Source organism: Eptatretus burgeri, chromosome 5 (genome assembly GCF_056783735.1).
Source record: "Eptatretus burgeri isolate ZD-2024b chromosome 5, Ebu_testis_v1, whole genome shotgun sequence".
Lineage (NCBI taxonomy): Eukaryota > Metazoa > Chordata > Myxini > Myxiniformes > Myxinidae > Eptatretus > Eptatretus burgeri.
Genome location: NC_140965.1, coordinates 107,113,843 through 107,134,976, shown reverse-complemented (window position 1 = coordinate 107,134,976; position 21,134 = coordinate 107,113,843). Strand labels below are relative to the sequence as shown.

The 21,134-nt window shown below is 40.9% G+C and overlaps 1 protein-coding gene across 4 annotated transcripts in view; it reads right to left on the bottom strand.

Annotated features, from left to right (window-relative positions):
• LOC147027119 (pappalysin-2-like) overlaps nt 1–21,134 on the bottom strand; it is a 510,774-nt gene that overhangs the window by 201,161 nt on the left and 288,479 nt on the right. For all 4 annotated transcript variants that reach the window (XM_085883283.1, XM_085883284.1, XM_085883285.1 and 1 more), the window contains 2 exons: nt 20,028–20,166; nt 160–254 (listed from right to left, as the gene is read on the bottom strand). In XM_085883283.1, the coding sequence (XP_085739409.1) occupies nt 160–254; nt 20,028–20,166 (234 nt within the window). The remainder of the gene's footprint in view (nt 1–159; nt 255–20,027; nt 20,167–21,134) is intronic.

The following is a 21,134-nucleotide window of genomic DNA, read 5'->3' as shown; positions in this document are numbered from 1 at the left end:
CAGAGGAAAGCTTTTTATCTCAACGATGTTAGAATAATAATATTTCAAGGAACCTATTTGTTTATGACAACATGGAAAGAAAGAATAAACTTTTTCTTTTTTGGAGAAACACATGTATGGTTTCCTCATGGTGACATTGTTAATGTACAATTGTCTTACCTCTACTTTCTCAGGCAGTGCATGAGCAGTGATGTTCTTAGGCCACATGACAGCATCATTAAAAGGAATCTCACAATGTGCGACACAAGCTGAACCTGCAGGCAAAGATATGTTACCTTCTTGGATTTTGTGTTACAAGTATTCAGGGTTTTACAATGCAATAAAGCTGGTGGTCACTATATAATAACGATACGTGATTACAAGCTAACAAAACTTTCCTAGATCAAGCAAAGACAAGCCATGAAGACAGAGATCAAGCAGAGATGTTAGGTGAAGAGTTTCTTTGAATGACGTCAGCAAAAGAGACACCAACTTTCTGCATTAGAGGAAAATGGAGACAGAGAGAGGAAGAGGGAGAGGAGAGACAGAGACAGAGACAGAGACAGAGACAGAGACAGAGACAGAGACAGAGACAGAGACAGAGACAGAGACAGAGACAGAGACAGAGACAGAGACAGAGACAGAGACAGAGAGAGAGAGAGAGAGAGAGAGAGAGAGAGAGAGAGAGAGAGAGAGAGAGAGAGAGAGAGAGAGAGAGAGAGAGAGAGAGAGAGAGAGAGAAGATATTCAACTTTTAGAAAAATACAGAATAACAAAAAGGCTAAGATACCGACAAAATCACCAAAATAGCTCGCCAGCCCCAAACAATCGTAATAATGGTGAGTGCAATGATATATACACGTCTGCATCTGTATTTAAATCCATCATAAATCCAACACACCAGCAATAAGAAAGGTACCAGTTCACCAATCAAATACAAACACTCAATCACCCACACTGCACAGAGAATTAGCCACTCATGTTTGCTCAAACTCCGGGAGCTTGTCTCAATGTTTATAGAAACAAAATTCAAGTTACATTCAAGCAATAAACATGTTCTTAAACAGCAACAACAATTTACAATTCCTCCAAGATATACCTTTGAGTTTAGCTTTCTGGGTTTTATAAATAACCATATTTGCCTGTGTAGATGAAAAAACAAATTTGCCAATCAGGATTCTTTTTACATCCAGGAACAATTTTCACACCAAAAAGAAAGAGTTGAAATTAAAGCAAAGTACAAGTTTCTTGAACATTCCATTCAACAATTGAAATAAGGGAGTTAAGCCCCTACAATCCACAAAAGCATGAAAAACAGTTGCAGGTGTACCATAAAATGGACATTCATCAGATATCAAGTCAGAAATAATATGCAAGTGATTTGTGGGTAATATCCAATGAGCTAACCTCCATTGGAGATCCCCAGTTTTTATCGGTAAAAGCCTATAGTACCAACCTTCCCACTGAGGTTGAAAGGGGGGCTTCATCCGGAAACAAGGCAATCCAATTCCTGACATTCATCTTCGGGATAATGCACATTAATCTTATGCAGACTTGATATAAGTATGGGAGAAAGGCCATCCAAAAGAGAGGAGTTTTATAGGATGAATCAACTATACAGTCCTTTGAGGTAAACACATGATGTGGAAAAAGAGAGGCAGGTAAAATAGAAACAGAATAAGCCTGCTCCCCATGTAAGTATTTATCACAATGAACCTCCACGACGCTCACACGACACATGGGAAGCGTGTCGAACAGACCCGATGCCTGCGGCTTGAGCAAGCGCAGCAGCACTCACCCAGTAACCTGCCCTATTCCTCATGTCAGAGACTTTCTGAACATTATGTGCCACAAAATGTTCGACAAAGCTCAGATCCTTGGGAATACTTTGAGGAAGAGGACTTTTGAAATGAGGGTTGTAAAAAGGGGCTTTTCTGTGAAGGCTTGCCAGATATTTAACATGCTGGTGTAAAAGTGCGGTTATTAGGACACGTCCAGGTGCTGCACATCCAGTGTAAAAACCTTCTGTGAATAGGCTATGCCACCAACTCGACTTAGGAGAGAATTGGCCAAGGCTCTCAAAGCCATGCAGGATGGTCCATCCAACAGATGCTTAACTGCAGTCAGGAAGAAAGACATAGTGTTATTGATCAGGTCAACAAGGCCTTGCCCTCGTTTGTTCAAGTGAAGGCTCACAACACTGAGATGAACCCACTGTTTGCCATTTAAAAAGTCAGTCATAATTTGCTGCTTGCTCTTCACATTCTGGGGGATATACAGCCTTGAATCAGTACCAAAGCATCAATGTTATCAAATAGTTGAGCACCAACACACACCCCCTATAAGATAGGTGAAAAAGCAGGCTCCTTAATTTCACCAGGTGTTTGTTCGAATGGATCAACCAACCCCTCCCAGTTCTTCTTTTTAACCTCTCATTTCCAAAGAACACTCTCATGTACTTAATGCCTTCAACACCCCCCCCCCCACCCCCAGGTGAGCTGACATGGAAGAGAAGGCAAAGATCCATGAGCTTGCCCATCCATAAGGCCTGACTTTTTCTGCAATTGATGACAGTTGACGAAGCTTTGCTAAACTGATCCAAACTGTAAATTACTGTCTCAACATCTTTGAAATCTTTCACCAACATGCAGCTGTCATCAGCATGAGCCAATAATTTGATTGATTGTTCAGGCGACATGCTGGCCTTTTCTTAAGATATACCAACGAAGTTGCTGAGATAAGAAGAGACAAGTCGAAGCTTTTCACCTTGCACTCATCAAGACGATTGTAAGGATACCAGAAATCAGGATCGAAGCAATTGGTTCATGGTGGTGGTCACGGAATGGTTCATGTTGGTGACACTGATGGTCAGTGGTGACGATGATAGCCGTCGATGGTCGATGCACATCATGGCTATGCGGCTCTGAGTGAACTGGATAAACCTAGACTTGCTACAGTGTTGTACTCATCTCAAAACAAGCAAATCATTTGTACAAATTATTTTTGCTTCCAGAGAATGGGACTCTGTGTGTATGTATGAAATTGGCTTCAAGCATGTGTAGCTATGATGCACTGCGTGCTCAGACCATGAACTGAAACCAATCCACGTGATAGTTTTCAGCGCACTATGGATTATTCAGCAGATGCTGTCCGATCGCAGCGTCACAACTTAGAGTGAGCATTTAATTTTATGTGTGAGCTGGTTGTACACGACCTGTAGTTTAACTACTATGAATTGCCAATGGAACATTCTGCTTAATTAGTTCCTCCAATCTTTCGGATGTATAGCCTACACACCTGGCATAACACCTGTACTGTAATTCATAAGTTACATTGTTTAATTGTATTGCAGGCAGCACATCTTTCAGGATCGGAGTGGGCATTGTGCGAGTCGTAAATATCACTTGCATTGTGACCACGTAGCAGCAGCATGAGACTGCTTGTTTCACTTGTTGCTTGAATCGTGAGGAAATTTTAACTTTCCAAGGCAGCTTTGGGTAAACTGGAAAGTTGTCAGGTTCAAAGATAGTGTCGTTCGTCCATTTAGCAATTTTGCATGCGAAACATTCAACATTGACTTGCTCAGGGTAGCCATTATCAAGCAGAATTTATATGATGCGCTCAATTTCTGCAGCAAGGTTGCAAGGTGAGCAGATAGGCCCAGACTATTATCAACCGGTGGCGATCTTGTCGTGAGAGAGTCCCACCGTGTGCACTGTTCAGCAAAGGTAGGTTTGCGGTGGCAGTCAGGAATCTATGTGCAGACTTCTCGGTTAGTACATCTAGAAAAGAGAGCACGCTCAGTTGCTCCATCTCAAAAGTGGATTTGAGTGCAGAATGGAGTGCAAGAATGTATCATCGCAAACGTATCATCCACACCACAAAAATACACATGAGGTATGAGGTCAGTTGATAAATCATAAAGGATGTGCTTCTTGGAGAAACTGACAAATATGTTTGCGAGCATCTAACCCAGTGGAGACGCCATCACGACACCATCCACTTGTGGGTACATGGTATCATTGAAACTGAACTCAACTGCACACATTGTCATGTACATGAGCTCAACAATGATCGATTCTGAAATCAACGGAGGCTCAATATTGCCATGGTGTAGCGAGGCTAAAAATATATATAATTGGCTTCCTCGAGTGGAACATTTGTAAATGCCAAAGAGATGTCAAACAAACACGTAGCTACAACATTGCTGCCAAGCTCTAATCCACGCATTGTTTGCGCAAGTGTCAATGAGTCTTTCACAGCATAGTCAGAAAATTCACCAAGAACTGGCTGCAGTAATTCATTTAACGACTTGGACAAATGATGTTGCCCAAAGCCAGTCACTGATAGGATAGGGAACAATGGAACATCATTTTTGTGTATTTCTGTGAGCTGTAGAAATGAGGAAAACACGTCATCTCTCTTGATGTAAGCATTCGAATAACAAAATCAAAACCATGAGTATTCACAGACTCTTCAGTGTTGGAGAGCACAACATCAGACACGTCAATCATGTGCTTTGTCGTGTCAGTGATCCTGTTACCAAAGCGTTTTCACTTCAAAAGGCAAAGGCTGTGGGCATGTGACTTGTGTGTATTGCTTTCAGTGTGGTCCTCAATTAAGGAAATATAGCAGAGCAATTTTGCCAAGTCCTCTACCTCATTGTGCAGAAACGTTCATTTTATAGTGTAACTACAACTATGATACACCTTAGCCTTGTTGATGCATTTGGCAATAAAGACAGGCACAATGTTGTCAGGAAGACAGTCCTGGCCGGAGGAACTCGATCGCCAGTTTGCCCGTTCTTAACTTTCTTTTCAGTCGACGATATTGTTGAGGTCTTGAATGTGCTCTTCTGGCCATTTTGAGATTTTGTGGTTCCAAACGACTCTTTACCCACCAATAAGAGTTCGATACATGAGGCATTAAGAATACCAGACAGTGGGTAAACCTTACAAATCCCCCTTTCAACCTTTACAGGTGGGATAAGTTTGTTACTAACATTAATTATTAAATGTAACTGATTGTACAACAGTCGAATGCAGGAAATATACCCGAGCCTCGAAGAAACCTTTCCAATACTTGAAACAAATCGAGGTGATACTCTCTGTCAAAAGCATTTTTCTAATCAAGAAAAACGAACCACATTTTATTATTCTCTCTTTCACAAAAATCCCATTAATCCTAAACAAGAAAATATTGTCATGAATCTGTTGACTTTTCATACAATAACATTGGTCCGTATATATCAAATCTTCAAGACAAGTTGATAAATGCTGTACCTTTCCAAAATTTTGTAATCACCGATTAAAAGAGAAACGGGCGCCAACTAATAAATGAGCTGTGGGTCTCCTTTTATCGGAAAGAGCATAACCACTGCTCTGTGGCAGTTGAGAGGAAGTTCATCATCATCTATATTTTCCTGAAACACTGCAAGCCGAAACGGCCCTACAATCGACCAGAAAATCTGGTGGAACTCCAATGGGTGCTGCTCCGGTAGCCAGTCAGAAGTTATTGTTCAAATCCAACCAAAGATAAACGAGTTGCAAGCTTCTCCTTTTGCTAGTTACTTAGCTGGGGCAGCTCAGATGTAAAATACTCCGTTGCACCTCCTGTATATCTTCAGTGGAAAAACGTTTGGCAAAGTGTTCAAAGATAACCTCCTTTTTCTGACTTTGCAAAATGTTCATAGCGACCCTTAGCAGTCTCCATATGCCCCATCTGCTTTTGTGGTGCTGGTTCCTTTTCCATACAATAAAAAAAAAACTTACATGATGCATCTCAATTGTAGATTTGATCCATTCTGAGTGGAATGAAAGAACCCATGGCATTATAATTATAATACCTATCAAGAATGACTGGTTCTCGACCAATAGCTTACTTTGCCGAGCATACGGTTGTGAAAGTGAGCTTTTCTGCAAACCTTCAATCTCGTTTAACAAAATGGGTCTTTCTATTTTTCCATGCTTTGTACTAAACATTTGTACTTTGTACTAAACTAAAATGCTGGCAGAACACCTCTATTTTTGACTTCGAGTTGTTCCACTATGTTCACAGATTGACAAATATATATCCCTGCACTGAATAGGTTGTTGCCAAAACACCAGGAAAGCTTCTTCAATATAAGTATTACCAAAATGTCTATGTTCAATTTCTAATAATTTCCCTTTGTCGAGACAATACGGCAAGATCTCCATTTACGTTGCTCCGAGTTACGTTGTTTCGTTCGAACACCGCCGCCATTTAAGGGAGCATAATTTAATTTTGAATGCAAGAAGTCATCAAAACAGTGCTTTGAAAATAGATCAATGAACAATTAAAAAAAAACAATAGGTGTGAGAACTATGTGCAGTTAAACGAAGAGAATGTGCTCACAGGGTGACTCCGTGAAGCCCTGCCAGAATAAAAAAGGTAGAGATAATATGATGGATAGTATGGAGCGACTGTTAAGCATTTGTATCAAAAATAAAGGTCAATGAAACGTGCCCTTGAGTTTGATCAGGATATAGAGGACTTAAAGGACTTAAAGAGAGCATGGCGAGGGTTCAGCAAAATAAACATTTTTCAGCAAGCCATGATTAGTTTCAGTGGTTTACACATCATTGCCACCAGTTATAATGTATTTTGTGGTTGTCATTTAATATTTTAAATGTAAATTTAGATCAAGTGATGCCCCCAGGAACATATCCTAAAATTATATCAGTAGGTCAATGATAAAATAGGGTCCGATTTTTTTTTTTTGTATACCTTGTCAAGGCTCGTGTGAGAGCTAACACACAACGGACAGCAAGGGGGGCATGAGACAAGAGGGGAGGGAGTGGGAAGAACAAAACAGTGGGGAACAGAGACATTAGGAGATCTGTGGAAGGGAGAGGGATGGGGCAAGGAATATGGGACACACAAGATGGACATTACAGGGACTTTCAGGAAGGAAGGCAGGAAATTTGAAAGAGGAAGGCTTGGTGTGGATTAATGGGAGTAGAAAAGATGAAGGATTTTGATAGGGGATGATAAGAGGTGGTGATGAACAGCTGTTTTGAAGGCTTGAAGGGAAGAATGGGATTGAATAGAGTGAGGGTGTTTATTCCAAAGGCGGGAAGAAAGAGGAATGAAAGAGTGAAGGTGAGCAGTGATTCGTGTTTTTTGTTGATTTACCAGAAGGGGGTTGTTGGCGAACCTTGAGCACCCTGCGGAAATATGGTGGGGACAAATCGCAGACATAGCAGAGGGGGCGAGACTGGAGAGGAGACGGTAGAGGACAGAAAGACCACCGATCTGCCTGCGGTGAGAGAGTGATCTCGCCCAAAAACTCAGCCTCATTGCGGGAGATGCCAATGATCCGAAATGCCTTGGTTTCCACAGCGTGAAGCCGAGAAAGGTGGGAGGCAGGAGCACCAGCCCAGAGGGGAGAGCAGTACTCCATCAGGCTGTAGACGAAAACTTTGTAAGTGGTCAGGAGCTCAGGTGGGCCGAGGAAGGACTTTGCACGATGGAGGATTCCCAGTCAGCGACTGGCTTTGGAGGCCGGATTGGAAATGTGGCTTTCCCAGGAAAGATCATGGCAGATAGTGAGACCCAGAAGCTTGAAAGAAAGGACTTCTTCCAGAGGATTGTTCAGAAATTGGATGGGGGGGGGTTCCAAACGGTCCTTTCGGAGAGACATAATGAGAGTGAGAGATTTGTCCGGATTGAAAGACATGTTCCACGTGTTGGACCAGTTCGTGATTTTATCCAGATCTGCAGTGAGCGAAGAAGCTGCTGCTTGCTGGTATGAGGGATTACAGATGGTGTGGCACAGGGTGGAGTCATCAGCAAAGAGACAAAGAGGATTTTCCAGAGAGTCAAAGAGATCGTTGATGAAAACCAGAAAAAGAACAGGGCCCTGAGAGACACACACTTATTCTGAGCTTTATGGAAGGAACTGAGATTACCCACAGTTGGTTTGCTTTCAAACCCATGAATTTTTATTCTCAGCTACTCAAGAGTCAAATTACCAATACTAAAAACCAAGTATTGGGAAAGAAAACTGAGAAGTTCTTATTTTTGCAGGTGTGATTACTTCTTTGTGAATTGCATATTGGTAAAAAAAAAAATTCAAAAAATAAACCAGAGTTGTAGACAGGGACATCAGCAGTTCAAACCCCTTCTGAGTAATACTAAAGACTTTTGAAAAGGTATATGCTGCTTCCTTGCCTGACATTTAAAAGGATATAGCTCAGACAAACAATGCTGGGAAGGCAATGGCAAACCACCCAGTATAACCCTTGCTACGAAACTCCTGCAGCACCAGCACAAGAGTATGGTACAACAAATCAATATATATTAAATGAAAGGAGCACACTGACCCAAAATGTCATGACAGGACACTGATGTCATGCACATAATTTATGATGATTTACGTGCATGCCATCAGTGTCACGTCCTGTTGCCTCGTCAAGTTAAGTTAGGAGGTTTGATTTGTAGTTACATAAATACTGTATATACATATATGTATCTGTGAATCCCCTCTCCAACGTCTACAATCACAGCATTTATGATTTTGGGCCTGATCATATTCAAAGAAAAGTGAACAAACACCTGTGCGTGTCTTGGTGCAGGTTCTCTCTCGTGTGCTTTAAAATAACTGCCGTGTTGGACTTCATGTTCATCGCTTTTTGTGAGTGCAAATGTGAGTGTTATACGAGTGTTGCACGTGCATACGTGTATACTGATCCCCCTAAAAATAGAATGCTTTCAGTCATTGAATGTTTTGGGGAGAAAATAAAGATAAATAAAGCATTGCTGGTCACTGGAACACTGTTGCCAGAAACACGACACACTTTTCATCACTGACAAGATAAATAAGTGCAGCGCATTTCTGTCGATGCTATTAATTTATGTTGTTGAGAAAGGAATACAATAGTCCAGATAAGCATGACAGTGCCACGACAATTCGCTCATTTTAATGATTCGAACAATTCGTTGGGTATCAATAAGTTAATAATGAAATTTCATCGGAGTTCAAGAAAAGTCATTCTAATTTCTCGAGTGTATGTTTTGGCTCATTCTCGGAGAGATAATGGTGATGTCAGTACATTGGATGAGGATGAGGGAATGTGGTCTTAATCTTTATTAGTAAGGTAAGGTATAGTAAGATTTCAGCCCCACCCCAACCCCTGCTGCCCTCACCCTCACCCTCTACAATCTCCTTGGTCCGTGTTTTATCTTCAGCATCCTGTACATCAACACCAGAGGGATTTCTGGCAGATGGCATAGTGGACACTATAAAATTTAAAATGTACATTACTGAACAAAAGGACAGGAGAGAATGTTTATACAGAGGTGAGGTGGGAGGGCATCTTGCTCCACCTTTCTTGACTGACAATCTTGCTCCCACCTTACTCCACCTTTATCTGCATCTTCTGCTGCACACAATAATTCAGATGAGTGCTGCATCTGCTTTTGCTCATTAACCTTATGGCAATTTTGGGCCCAAGCAGGATGAATTTCATGATGACACCCCAACAAGTAAACAGTTGGGATAGGTGGAAGGATGATAACAAAAGTCTGGCTGTGACACTGCCCGAGAGGGCAGTGTTTAAAGCAAAGTTTGAAAGTTCAGACTTGGTCACATGCTTCTCCCTTGATTGTCTCATCATAAAGACAAAAATGAGATTTAAAATGCAAGGCTTTTGGGTATACTTAAATCATGTGTGAATGTGGTATTAGTCGTCTGACCCACCCCACCTCCTCCAGGACGCACACATTTTCCATGAACGCCATCCTCGTTAAATTCCCAAATAACCCAATTCCACTCTTTTTCAATTTTTATTTTGTTTGTGGAAAATGCCGAGGATGTTTAATCGCATTCCACTCCAGGGATTCAAGCAGGCGGTGCACCAACGTCTCACGCCGTCTCCCATCTTTTTCCATGAAATTTTCTACCCCCATTCACCCTAACTAATCCGTCCCTCTAACTTGCACGTCCTTCCTGACCTCCTCTGTTAAAATATAAGTTCCCTTCAAAGGAACCTCAATGCAGAAGAAGGTCATTAGGTGCATAAAACATTCACAACGGTTGCAAACTTGTGGTTGTTTCTCCATGTTGGAGCATTTTTAAATGTTGAGCATCAAGCAAGGAAGCAGCACATACCATTTCTAAAGTCTTTGGTAGGACTCCGCTTGGGTTCGAACTGCAGACCTCCCAGACTAAGAGCAGACACTCTAACTATTACACCACTGAGTCATTTCTTTTTTCCTCTTCATCCTTTCCCTTGCTTGCTTTGTCCAACTGTGGCTTCACTGCCCCACTGTCATACTCACTCTTCCATGAACCTGGATCGTATAAATAAAATCTCACCAGAGCTTATTCAAGATAAACAGCTCCAAAGGGGAAGTGTGCAATCCTGAATTTAAACATTAGTCTTGGACACGTGTTTCAGACTTAAGGACTCAGCAGCAAGACAAATCAGTTTTAAATACAGACATTGCCCCAGACAGAATTGTTATCTATTTACCAGTTGTCTGTGAAACAGATCTGCTCACAGTCATTATCCAGACTTCATCTCAATGTGAGCTTTGACACAGCCCTATAGCCAGTAACCGTTTTCATTTGAAAGTCCATATAATTCACACACACATTGATGCCCTGCGGTAACTTGAAATCAGGTAAGGTCATTATTTGCACCAATGGGGTTAAACAGGTCAACTCTTGCCTTCACTTGCTGCATAACATTTTATCACAAAGCCTTCCATCCAAGGAAAACATGATGCTAAAGAGAAAAACCATGCACAAACCACGCAGCATTTAGCTCCCAGCAAAACACACACACACACACACACACACACACACACACACACACACACACACACACACACACACACACACACACACACACACACACACACACACACCCTGGCAGGAATATCACGTGATCAACGAGAAGAAAAATAAACAAAACTACGTCAATCAAGATAACTATGTAAATGTGGAGTGGGTATGACAATTTCTCCCCAACGCTGATGGAAACAAATATGGATTTTATCGGCATCTACATTATGTCTTAGCAAAGATCAATGAGTCACATTTACAGGTGGCGGTGCTTTGGACCCCTATGGGATCACTGCAAGAACAGCCCTTTGCTAAGGAAACAGACCAAACACCCGGTCCAGCTGGGATCAGGGTTGATGTACACTCCTTTACTACGCCTCCCCCACCACCCCCACCTCCCCTCCTTTCCAACCAGAGCCAACAAGCCCATGATCCTGGGCTTGGTAGATCTGGAGATGAAAAGTCTCCAGATTGCTGGATGCAGTGATAAACATGCAGGATGCACACAACTTTCCCACGCTGTCGAGCTGTTTTTCAGGCACACTGAGCTCTGCTGCTGCGAGTTCTCAGTGGGAAATCAGGACATTGGCAGGCATATTGCCCAGACCAACCTCCACCGTCGTGTTCTGAAGAAAGCGCGCAGCATGTACAGATGCAATGTGCAGCCATGAGCCTGTGAAATGCTAGGCGATGCAGCTGGGCAGATGCTACATAGTTTTTGCCTGGTAGGGTGTCCACAGCAGAAGGGCCACTTTTTATTGTTCACTTGAAGACAGCCCTAGAGATATTAAAGAATGTCTCATTATTTCATGAAAGGAAATACAGGAAACTTTGACACAAGAGGAGATAATTTGGCCTATTAAGCCTGCGCCAGAGCCATATCCATCACTGCCAACTACTTTGGGTGGTGGTTATTATACAGCTAATCTCAGATAAGGATTTAGCTATATTCCATGCACATAATGGACTACAGTTCAAGAATCAAAGTGGAATCCTTTAGCTACCTAAACAATATGCAGATGGGATAGCCAATGGGAATGCACATACAAAGTAATGAATGCTCCAAGATTGCAGCACCCTTTGCTAGCAATGCATTAGAATGGCTTTTTTGTTAAACGAGTACACCCACTCCCTATGGGAGCAGCAGAAAGTGTCATGCTATTATCCTGTCTGGGGTATAAAGATGACAGTAGATCTAGGCTTGGGTCTGTTAGTCCGTGGGGGACGTGATAAGCATATAACGCCTCAAGAATGTCGGGTTTCCTCCCTCTCAGTTTGGTATTAAACAGCAGTTTAGTATGTTTAAAAAGGTAATCCTACATGTTTGTGGTTGATGATGGGTTTTTTTTTTACTTACCTCTGATAGGGGTGGCTATTTATATGTATTTATCACTATTTATACTCGTACATGCCACGATAAGCTATTTATGCACAACAGAGAATTTGTCCAAGGAGGAAAACCCCCTTGGTATGGGGAGAGGAGATATAATTAGTATTAATATTGTTTTCATATTAACATTAATATTATGCCATTCTCATTACCTTCATCACCAAAGGTGGAAGGAGGTTATGCTTTTTATGCATGTCTGTCTGTTTGTTTGTAACTTGGCAAAATTGTTTTTGGCAAAAACGTTTTTGCCAAGTATGCTGGTCTGTAGCATTTGTCTGTCTTGTCTGTCACACAATTTTTGGCCACAGTTTTAAAGCAATCGTTCTGAATATTTTTTGTGCACGTAGTTGACCAGCCAGGGACAACGAAACTTAATTTTGGTGAATATCTGAATCTGGATCCGGATCTGAGAATTGTTAAAGTTATTCTTCACCATTGAGAGATCGGGTCAGAAACGATAGAAGCACAATATCTCAAAAAAGTTATGGATGGATTTTGACGAGACCTGGTGGACAGGTTGGGAGTGTGACAATAACAAAGCGATTCAATGTTTGTGAAGATCCGAATGCGGATCAAGACAGGAGAATTATTTAATTTCTAAAGTGATTCTTCACCATTGAGCGATGGGGCAAAAAAAAAAAACGATATTGCATGATTTCTCAAAAAGTTGTGGACGGGATTCGGATTAAACTTGGTGGACCGGTTGGGTGTGTGAAAAGGACTAATTGGTTCAATTTTGGTGAAGATTCAAATCCGGATCTGGAAAAGTGATTTTACACCGATGAGAGATGGGGCCAAAAACGATGTATAACATTATATCTCTAAAAGTTTTCGATGACTTGTGACAAAACAAGGTGGAAGAGTTGTTCAGGTTAGAACAAGCCCAAGGGTGACAAGAACAAGCCAATTCAATTTTGGTTAAGGTCCGGATTCAGATCTGACCTATCAGTGGGATACAAAATTTAAATTGTTCAGCCTGTCGGAGGTACAGTATGTTCTCTACCGAGTGCCGTTCCATTTTGCCAAGTGTCACACTGTGAGTGATTTTTTTCATTACTTGCAAAATCGAAGATTTTTCAAGGATATTGGTTCATCGATTTTGTTATTCTGTCTGTCTGTCTGTTTGTCGCCTACACATCACAATTTTAAACCGATCTTCACGAAACTTCACCACTTAGTGGAGTTTGTCATAAGGAAGAAGCCTATTGTTTTTGAGGTCAAAAGGTCAACATAGGCCAAAGGTCAACAACTTAGGTGTGATTTCTAAAATCCTCAATTTTCATCCGATTCACCTGAAATTTGAAGAGGATATATATTTCAGGTGACTGAATTAAACCAGCCAATTATTTTTGAGGTCAACATGAACCAAAAGGTCAACGAAGGCCAAATTTCTAAAATTGTCAATTTTTTTATCGAATTCACTTGAAATTTGAAGAGGAGTTGCATATTTGGTCATTGAATTTAACCACCAATTATTTTTAGGTTAAATTTGTTTTATGGATTTTACAAGTATCGTGCTTGGCACGACGTCTTCTTCTTCTTGTTTGTTTGTTTGTGTGCTGGATATCTCAAAAAGTTGTGGACGAATTCAGATGAAATTTGGTGGGCAGGTTGGGTGTGTGACAAGGATGAACAATAGATTTTGGTGAAGATCCGGATCTGGATACTTGAATTTCAAAAATGATTCTTCACCATTGAGAAATGAGGCCAAAAACGAGTTGATATTTCAAAAACATATTGCGCCCAATATGTTCCAGTGGATCAGACATTACATGGTGGAGGTGTGTGCTCTTACAGTTATTGCTGTTGTAAATTTTATCAGAAGCGGCCTTGGAAAAATGCCACGATGAGCTATCTTAACACGGACATACACCTTCACATGGATTTCACCCAAGGTAGAAAACCCACTTGGGGAGGGGGGCAAATAAAGTTGCTACAACGTCCATCGTGTGACCCCTTAGTCCTTCTGTCTAGTTCTATTGAGATTGGAAAAGTAACGACCGAATGCATCACAGTCAGACAGATAGACAGAAAACCAAATTTAATATTTTATGATTATGACTAGCAATTTGCCTGGACCAGCATGGGATTCTAAATGGGGTAGGAATGAAGCTGGAAAAATGCAAATGGCATCTTCTGTCATCGAGCCGGCAAGTTGGGTGCAACAATTCACATTTATTGCCACAACTGATGCAATTTAAATGCTCCAATTGAGGTGAGGTGCTCCATTTGAAACAGTTTGTTCGATATATGTAGCCCTTTGATGGCTAGGGTCCATAATATAAATTGTATTGGTGTCAAAGCCAGTGATCAATTGCAAATTAATAGTACAATACCACCCCAAAAGACTGTTCTGTCCAAGAATAGAGAGCTTACTCACACATACACTCTCATGAGCAGCCTTGTGGATGATGGTTTCCTCACTGGTTAGGGATGTGGCTATGGTGCCGATTCAGTGCCCCTATTACCAGCACACTGGTGCTCATTTAACTGACCTCAGATGGATGACAGGCTGAGTCAACTCCACCTGGTGTTAATTCAGCAGCTGACAGGGCTTGAACTCAGGACCCTGGGATCCCAAGCCAGCCACCCTAACCACTAAGCCAATGCCAGCCTTTCGACAGCTCCCTGGTGAGCATCAATCTAATGTAATGGTCTGAACACAAAACGTGACATACCAAAAGGGTTTAAACGATGTTCTGTTTGGATTTTGCAATAAACAGAAAAAAACATGCATATTGTGGACTTAAAAAAAGTCTCTTCAACAATGATAATCTTTCTAACCACTGACTGATATTAAAGATCGGTACCTTCTGGGTGACGTAGAAATCTGAAATTTTGCGTGCCGATGGACATCGAAGCCGAACCAGCAGGAAAAAATCACAGAATCATCAGACAACATCCATAAATGAAAATATAAAAAAATGAAAAAAATGCAGGTGAGTGACCTGAGACAATGGGGAAGCACGGTAATTTTGTGTGCCAATGGACATTGAAGCCGATACACCAAGAATATTCACAGACCCATCGGAAAGCATCCGTAAATGAAAATATAAACAAATGAAAAAAAAAATGAAAATAAATGAAAAAAAAAGATGCAGGTGAGCGACCCGAGACAACAGGAAGCACCGTTCGTTATTGCTTACAATGTGTAAGCATACCCCACTCATATATATATATATATATATATATATATATATATATATATATATATATATATATATATATATATTTATATATATATATATATATATATATATATATATATATATATATATATATATATATATATATATATATATATATATATATATATATTAATATTTCGTTACGCCCCTTTCTTTGTTCCACCATCAGATTTTTTTTACTGCATGAAATGAAACAAGATTTGGCACATATACTAATGATATTATTGTCTTCCTTAAGAGGCCCCTCAAAATTCGTTTTGATGCATTTTCACAAACTCCAACTGATTCCATTCAAGTTCGGTACGATTATGGCTTTTGGTCCAACTTAGGCCATTGGATATAAATTTTTTCCAGAACACTTCCGATATTCTAAAAAATCGATAAATCGATATCCGTTATGGGATTTTCCATTTAAATCCACTCAAGTTTAAGGTCTACGGGGGACGCAAATTACCACTTTGCCCCGGGCGCTGTTTACCTCCGCTACGCCAAGCTGTTAGGGTTAGGGTTTGGGTTCGGGTTAGTGTTAGGGTTAGGGTTAGCTACCCTAACACTAACCCTAACCCTAACAGCTATTCAGGAAATTTGCAAGGAAGCCCGAGCAACGCTGGGCTTTACTACAAGTACATATATATATATATATATATATATATATATATATATATATATATATATATATATATATATATATATATATATATATATATATATATATATATATATATCCGTGTGTACATATATATCTGTGTGTGTGTACAAGAGACCAAGTGGATGGGGAGTAAGGCTCGGAGCATTGGAGGTGGTTTCAAACTGTTCTACCATGGTGTGGATGGGAGGAGAAATGGTGTCGGGGTAATCCTGAAGGAAGATTATGTCAAGAGGGTATTGGAGGTGAGGAGCCTGTCGGACCGAGTGATGAGTGTGAAGTTGGAAAGTGAAGGGGTGATGATGAATGTCATCAGTGCATATGCCCCACATATGGGGTGTGAGATGGAGTATAAAGAAGATTTCTGGAGTGAGTTAGATGAAGTGGTGGAGAGTGTATCCAAGGGTGAAAGAGTGGTGATTGGAGCAGATTTCAATGGGCATGTTGGGGAAGAGAATAAAGAGGATGAGGAGGTGATGGGGAGGTACGGTCTCAACAAGAGAAATGTGGATGGGCAAATGGTGGTAGAGTTTGCAAAAAGAATGGAAATGGCAGTGGTAAATACGTATTTCAAGAAGAAGGAGGAACACAGGGTGACATACAAGAGTGAAGGAAAGTGCACACAAGTGGATTACATCTTAAGCAGGAGATGCAACCTGAAAGAGTTTAGTGACTGTAAGGTGATGGCAGGGGAGAGTGTAGCTCAACAGCATCGATTGGTGGTCTGGAGGATGACTTTAGAGGTGAGGTTGAGGAAGAGAGTGAGGGCTGAACCAAGGACCAGATGGTGGAAACTGAAGGAGGAAGACTGTTGCGTGAAATTTAGGGAGGAGGTGAGACAGGCGTTGGATGGTGGTAAAGATGGGTGGGATGATTGGGCAACGACAGCACAAGTTGTGAGGGAGATAGCTAGGAAGGTACTTGGTGTGATATCTGGACAGAGAAAGGAAGATAAGGAGACTTGGTGGTGGAATGAGGAAGTACAGGAAAGAATAAGGAAGAAGGGGTTGGTGAAAAGGAAGTGGGATAGTCAGAAAGATGAAGAAAGTAGGCAGGAGTACAAGGAGTGGCGGCGAAAGGCAAAAAGAGAGGTGGCAAAGGCCAAGGAAAAGGCATATGACGAGCTGTATGAGAAGTTGGATACAAAAGAAGGGGAAAAGGATTTATACCGATTGGCAAGACAGAGGGACTGAGCTGGGAAGGATGTGCTGCAGGTTAGGGTGATAAAGGATGCAAATGGGAATGTGCTGATGAGCGAGGAGAGTGTGTTGAGAAGGTGGATGGAGTACTTTGATGAGCTGATGAATGAAGAAAATGAGAGAGAGAGAGGAGGTTGGAAGAGGTGGAGATAGTGAATCGGGAAGTGGGGTGGATCAGTAAGGATGAAGTGAGGACTGCTATGAATAAGATGAAAAGTGGAAAGGCGGTTGGCCCAGATGGTATACCAGTGGAGGCATGGAAGTGCTTAGGAGAGATGGCAGTGGGGTTGTTAACCAGATTGTTTAATAAAGTCTTGGAAAGTGAGAGGATGCCGGAGAAGTGGAGATTAAGTGTACTGGTTCCGATTTTCAAGAATAAAGGTGATGTGCAGAGCTGTGGAAATTAGAGAGGGATAAAGTTGTTAAGCCACACCATGAAGTTGTGGGAAAGAGTAGTGGAAGCTAGGTTGAGAGGAGAGGTGATGATCTGTGAGCAGCAATATGGGTTTATGCCAGGAAAGAGCACCACTGATGCGATGTTTGCTTTGAGATTGTTGATGGAGAAGTATAGGGAAGGCCAGAAGGAGTTACATTGTGTGTTTGTGGATTTCGAGAAAACTTATGATAGGGTGCCAAGAGAGGAGTTGTGGCATTGTATGAGGAAGTCGGGAGTGGTGGAGAAGTATGTGAGGATCGTGCAGGATATGTACGAGGACAGTGTGACAGGGGTGAGGTGTGCGGTAGGAATGACGGACCGGTTTAAGGTAAAAGTGGGATTGCACCAAGGATCGACTCTGAGCCCTTTCCTGTTTGCAATGGTGATGGACAGGTTGACAGAAGAGATCAGACTGGAGTCCCCATGGACTATAATGTTCGCGGATGACATCATGATCTGTAGGGAGAGTAGGGAACAGGCTGAGGCGAGCCTCGAGAGGTGGAGGTATGCACTGGAGAGAAGGGGAATGATAGTCAGTCGGAGTAAGACGGAGTACATGTGCGTAAATGAGAGGGAGGGTGGTGGTATAGTGCAGTTGCAAGGAGTTGAGGAGGGGAAAGTGGATGGGTTTAAATACTTGGGATCAACTGTCCAAAGTAATGGAGAGTGTGGGAGAGAAGTGAAAAAGAGAGTGCAGGCAGGATGGAGTGAGTGGAGAAGAGTTGCAGGAGTGATTTGTGACAGAAGGGTAGCTGCAAGAGTGAAGGGGAAAGCATATAAGACGGTAGTGAGACCAGCTATGTTGTATGGTTTGGAGGCGGTGGCACTAACAAAAAGACAGGAAGCGGAGCTGGAGGTGGCAGAGTAAAAGATGCTGCGATTCTCGTTGGGAGTGACGAGGATGGACAGCATAAGGAATGAGTATATTAGAGGGACAGCACAGGTAGGACGGTTTGGAGACAAAGTGAGAGAGGCAAGATTGAGATGGTTTGGACATGTGCACAGGAGTGAAGCAGAGTATATCTGGAGAAGGATGTTGAAGATGGAGCCGCCAGTCAGGAGGAGAAGAGGAAGGCCAAAGAAGAGGTTCATGGATACGGTGAGGGCAGACATGCGGGTGGTTGGAGTGTCAATGGAAGATGTGGAGGATAGAGCGAAATGGAGGCGGTTGATCCGCTGTGGCGACCCCTAACGGGAGCGAGCCAAAAGAAGAAGAAGAAGATATATATATATATATACATATATATATATATATATATATACATATATATATATATATATATATATATATATATATATATATATACATATATATATATATATATATATACATATATATATATATATATATATATATATATATATATATATATTAAAGACCCACCCACATCTCTCACCTGGGAATGGAGGGAATAGCCAAACAGCTCTCACCGAATCAAGTAAACCCAGGTGGTGAGGATTATAAAAAATAAATTGACACCATGCTCATCTGGTCAAAACTGCTGCCTAAAGCAACCAAGAAGGCCTACACAAGGTAAGCGCTTTGGTCCGGTCCGGTAGTAAGCGATGAAACCGGTCCCGCAGCTGAGGGGGTGTGTGGCATGAGGATTCTCATGTGTGTACTATTTGCCAATGTCTTTATAGCTGTGGAGGAACTCTGGGAAGCATTTGATACAGCAAAGCATTTTGTATGTGTGTGTCTGTATATTTATGAGTATATATATATATATATATATATATATATATATATATATATATATATATATATATATATATATATATATATATATATATATATATATATCACAAATTTTAAATTTGATCAACTCAATATATATACACATATATAAATGGTCTTTAACATGACATACACATTTCAAGTTGTCATCTCACACATCAATGGCAGAGAAATGTCATTTTGATTGTGGTCAATATTTTCTCATTCTGTCCTTTTGGCATATTCTGCTGCTTATGTATGAGGGAGAGTCAAAAAAAAAGCATCGCACCTTCTGGTAACTCGATATAAAATGATTATCCAATGTCAACCTTTGGCTGATATCAATTAATTTCCAGGAGGTCATACACAGTTGCTGTCAATCAAGTTATTTGATGTTCCACAGGCTTAAATCCACACACAGGTTTCTGGATGCAAGGGAGGGAGCAAGCACATACTTCCAAACCGATGGTAATCACAAAGTCATCAAGTGCTCTCTAATTGCATGTGCACTGATTTACAGTTCATGAGTCAACCCACTGTTTGGATTCTTAACTCACAAATTTACACTTCTTTGTTTCGTAGCAGCACTCAAAGGAAATTTGTTCACAATTTCACATCTGCTTGTGTGTAAGGAAGGCTGGGATGTAAAGGCATTTACTAACCAATTGCATAACCATTGGGGCAGTCAAAGTCCAATATGAGTTGTGGTGTTGGAGCGGAGCAAGACCCTTTGATACTGGGGCACATCTTGAGCCTCCCACTCCATCGTCCACTTTTCTTGCATACGATATTTCTGTGCTTCTGAAAAATACAAGGACTCTCAGTTGCTGTTTTATGATCCTCAGTGTTAAAGCTCCTAGAAAATTATTTTGCTTGTTGCTTTGTCAGAGGTTTTATACCCATAATACATTGTTCACACACTTGCAACCAGACCACACATGTTTATATTTATTTACTTTCCGATGCATTTACTTATACATTTGCAATAGTATATATATATATATATATATATATATATATATATATATATATATATATATATATATATATATATATATATATATATATATAATTTTGTGACAAGGTATCATGGAGGCTGCAATGCTGCCTTAAAACTGTGTATGTTCAATTTCGTTGGCAAATTGTATTCCTTCTGCATGGCATGACATATCACAACGATTGTAAATATGTCATTGTTCCAACATCCCCATCCATACATCCCACAATTAGCTGCTATTCTCCTTTTTATATCTGCCACCGAAGGTAGACGGAGGTTTTGTTTTCACCTCTGTTTGTCTGTGAGCAGGATATCTCAAAAAGTTATGAACGGGCACAGATGAAACTTGGTGGATAGTGGTGTGTGTGTGTGACAAGGACAAATTGATTCGATTTTGGTGATGATCCGAATCCGGATACAAGAATTAAATTTTTTTTATAAATAATTCTTCACCATTGAGAGATCGGGCCAAAAACAATATTTTGCACGATATTTGGAAAAGTTGTGACGGATTCAGACAAAACTTGGTGGATGAGTTGGATATGTGACAATAACCAGCCAATTATATTTTGGTTCAGATCTGGCCTATCAGTGGGATACAAGACGTAACCTGTTTAGCCTGATGGAGATATGTACTCTACCGAGTGCCGTTATAGTTACTTATGTATTTGCAATCGTATGCAGTATATACTGTTGTGATTAGAGGTATTGTGGAGGCAGGAAAGCTTATCCGTAAACTGTTGATTTACAATTTTGTCTACAAATTGTGTAT